The sequence below is a fragment of the Phaeoacremonium minimum genome, assembly GCF_000392275.1.
Source record: "Phaeoacremonium minimum UCRPA7 unplaced genomic scaffold PA7_03_scaffold_325, whole genome shotgun sequence".
In the NCBI taxonomy this organism is placed as follows: Eukaryota; Fungi; Ascomycota; class Sordariomycetes; order Togniniales; family Togniniaceae; genus Phaeoacremonium; species Phaeoacremonium minimum.
In genome coordinates, this window is record NW_006921229.1 from 21463 (window position 1) to 23304 (window position 1842).

General features: G+C 47.8%; 1 protein-coding gene across 1 annotated transcript; it reads left to right on the forward strand.

Annotated features, from left to right (window-relative positions):
- Positions 1-271: 271 nt before the first annotated feature.
- UCRPA7_4122 (putative 2-oxoglutarate-dependent ethylene succinate-forming enzyme protein) lies at positions 272-1317 on the forward strand (the record flags this gene model as incomplete). The annotated part of the gene is made up of 4 exons (XM_007916678.1): positions 272-870; positions 933-1039; positions 1108-1243; positions 1293-1317. The coding sequence occupies 4 exons, from the start codon at positions 272-274 to the stop codon at positions 1315-1317; spliced, it is 867 nt and encodes a 288-aa protein (XP_007914869.1).
- Between the last annotated feature and the right edge of the window lie 525 nt (positions 1318-1842).

Genomic DNA, 1842 nt, shown 5'->3' on the forward strand with positions numbered 1-1842 from the left:
TCAAGCTTCTGCGAAGCTAACAATCCTTATAGACAGATGCAACGTGGCAGGCCTTGGCAAGCCTTGGCAAGCCTTGGCAAGCTAAAGGCAATGTCGTGCGGGAAGGGTGACGGGGTTGTATATCGCATATATCGAAGAATCAGTTGAGATTTTCATGTATAAAAGGCCTTCGTTTCAAGTTTGATGAACTATTAGCACAAACAACATCAGATTTTTTAAGCCAAGCTCAGGGCAAGACAACAAACACTCGGGGACTTACATCAATTTTAACATGTCTGTCGTCATTGAGAAACCTCTTGCCCAGAACAGTGCCGACCCTGCGGGTATCCCACCGGGCTATAACGCCAAAGTTGGGTACCTTCAAACTTTTGTCCTGCCCGAGAAGGTCTCCGGCAGCGATGAAGATGTGAAGCTCGGCAAGGCCATTATTGCGGCATGGAAAAAGGACGGTATCCTCCAGATTTCTATGAAACCTGAACAGCAGGACCTGTACAAGGCTGCCAACGCGAGCAGCAAGCGCTTCTTTAGCAAGTCTTACGCCATCAAATCCAGCTGCGTGGACAGCCAGAGCTACGCCGGTTACATTGCCAGTGGTGAAGAATTGACAGATGGTATAGCTGATTACAGCGAAATCTTTACAGTGACTAAGGATCTTCCTCTTGATGAACCGAGGGTTGTTGGGAAATGGCCGTGTCATGGCCGCTGCCCTTGGCCTGACGCTGATTTACAGCAACCCATGAAGCGATACATGGACAGCTTGGGTGGCAGCGGTGAGATCCTCTTGGCACTAACTGAGCTTGGGCTGGGAACGCCCAAGGGATCCCTCACACAATACACCCGAGATGGATGGCATCACATGAGGATTCTGAGGTGAGTAGCGTGACATTGTGCCGCTGCTTGCGTGTCCGAGTCTCTGACGTTCTGGAATATAGATTCCCTGCCATGAATAACACCAACGGCAAAGGAAAGGATGGTCGTGGCATAGGCTCGCACACTGACTACGGCCTGCTCGTCCTTGCGGCTGCCGACGATGTTGGTGGTAAGTCAACCAAACTCACCAGGTGGAGGAGACCATTAATTGGAGACCGCTTACATAATATGATCCAGCTCTGCTCATCCGGCCCCCAAATGAAGATGAAGTATTTGCCAACTGGGAAAAAAGCGCGGCTGGTTACAAGGAGGATGATGAAGGATGGATTTTTGTCCCTCCAGCAGAGAATGTTTTTACCGTCTTCCCAGGCAGGTTTCTTCAACTCTGTTGGAAGCAATACTAACTGACATCGAATTAATAGGGGATATGATGCAATACCTAACTAATTCTTACCTTCCTTCTACACCTCACAAAGTGGGGTTGAATATCAAGGAGAGGTTTGCGTTTGCCTATTTTCATGAGCCAAGTTTCCAGGCTATCATCAAACCACTCCCTGGATATAATGCTGGACAGGAGCCTCAAGAAGGAGTTCACTACGGGAAGCATTTCACTGACATGTTTATGAGAAACTACCCGCAGCGGATTACTACACAGAGACTTATTGAAGAAGGCCGCTACAACTTGCTCAATCAGGAAAGCCTCCGAACAATGTCAATCTGAAGAGTTTCAAATGATGCTACTGAGTCATATTCAGGGGTATATCAACCCGATCTTTCTAGCCAGACAGTCGCTACCGGTAATAGTAGTGTAAACTTAGCTATAACTGCTGCAATAGTCTAAATAAAGGAAACAGTCATTACTGATTTAGAATTTCCCTACCATACCAATTACCACCTGTATTGACATCCAATACACCTTTTCATGGCCCGTGCATGCTGGTTGTCTTGAGACTCCTGGCAGACCTCCGGGGG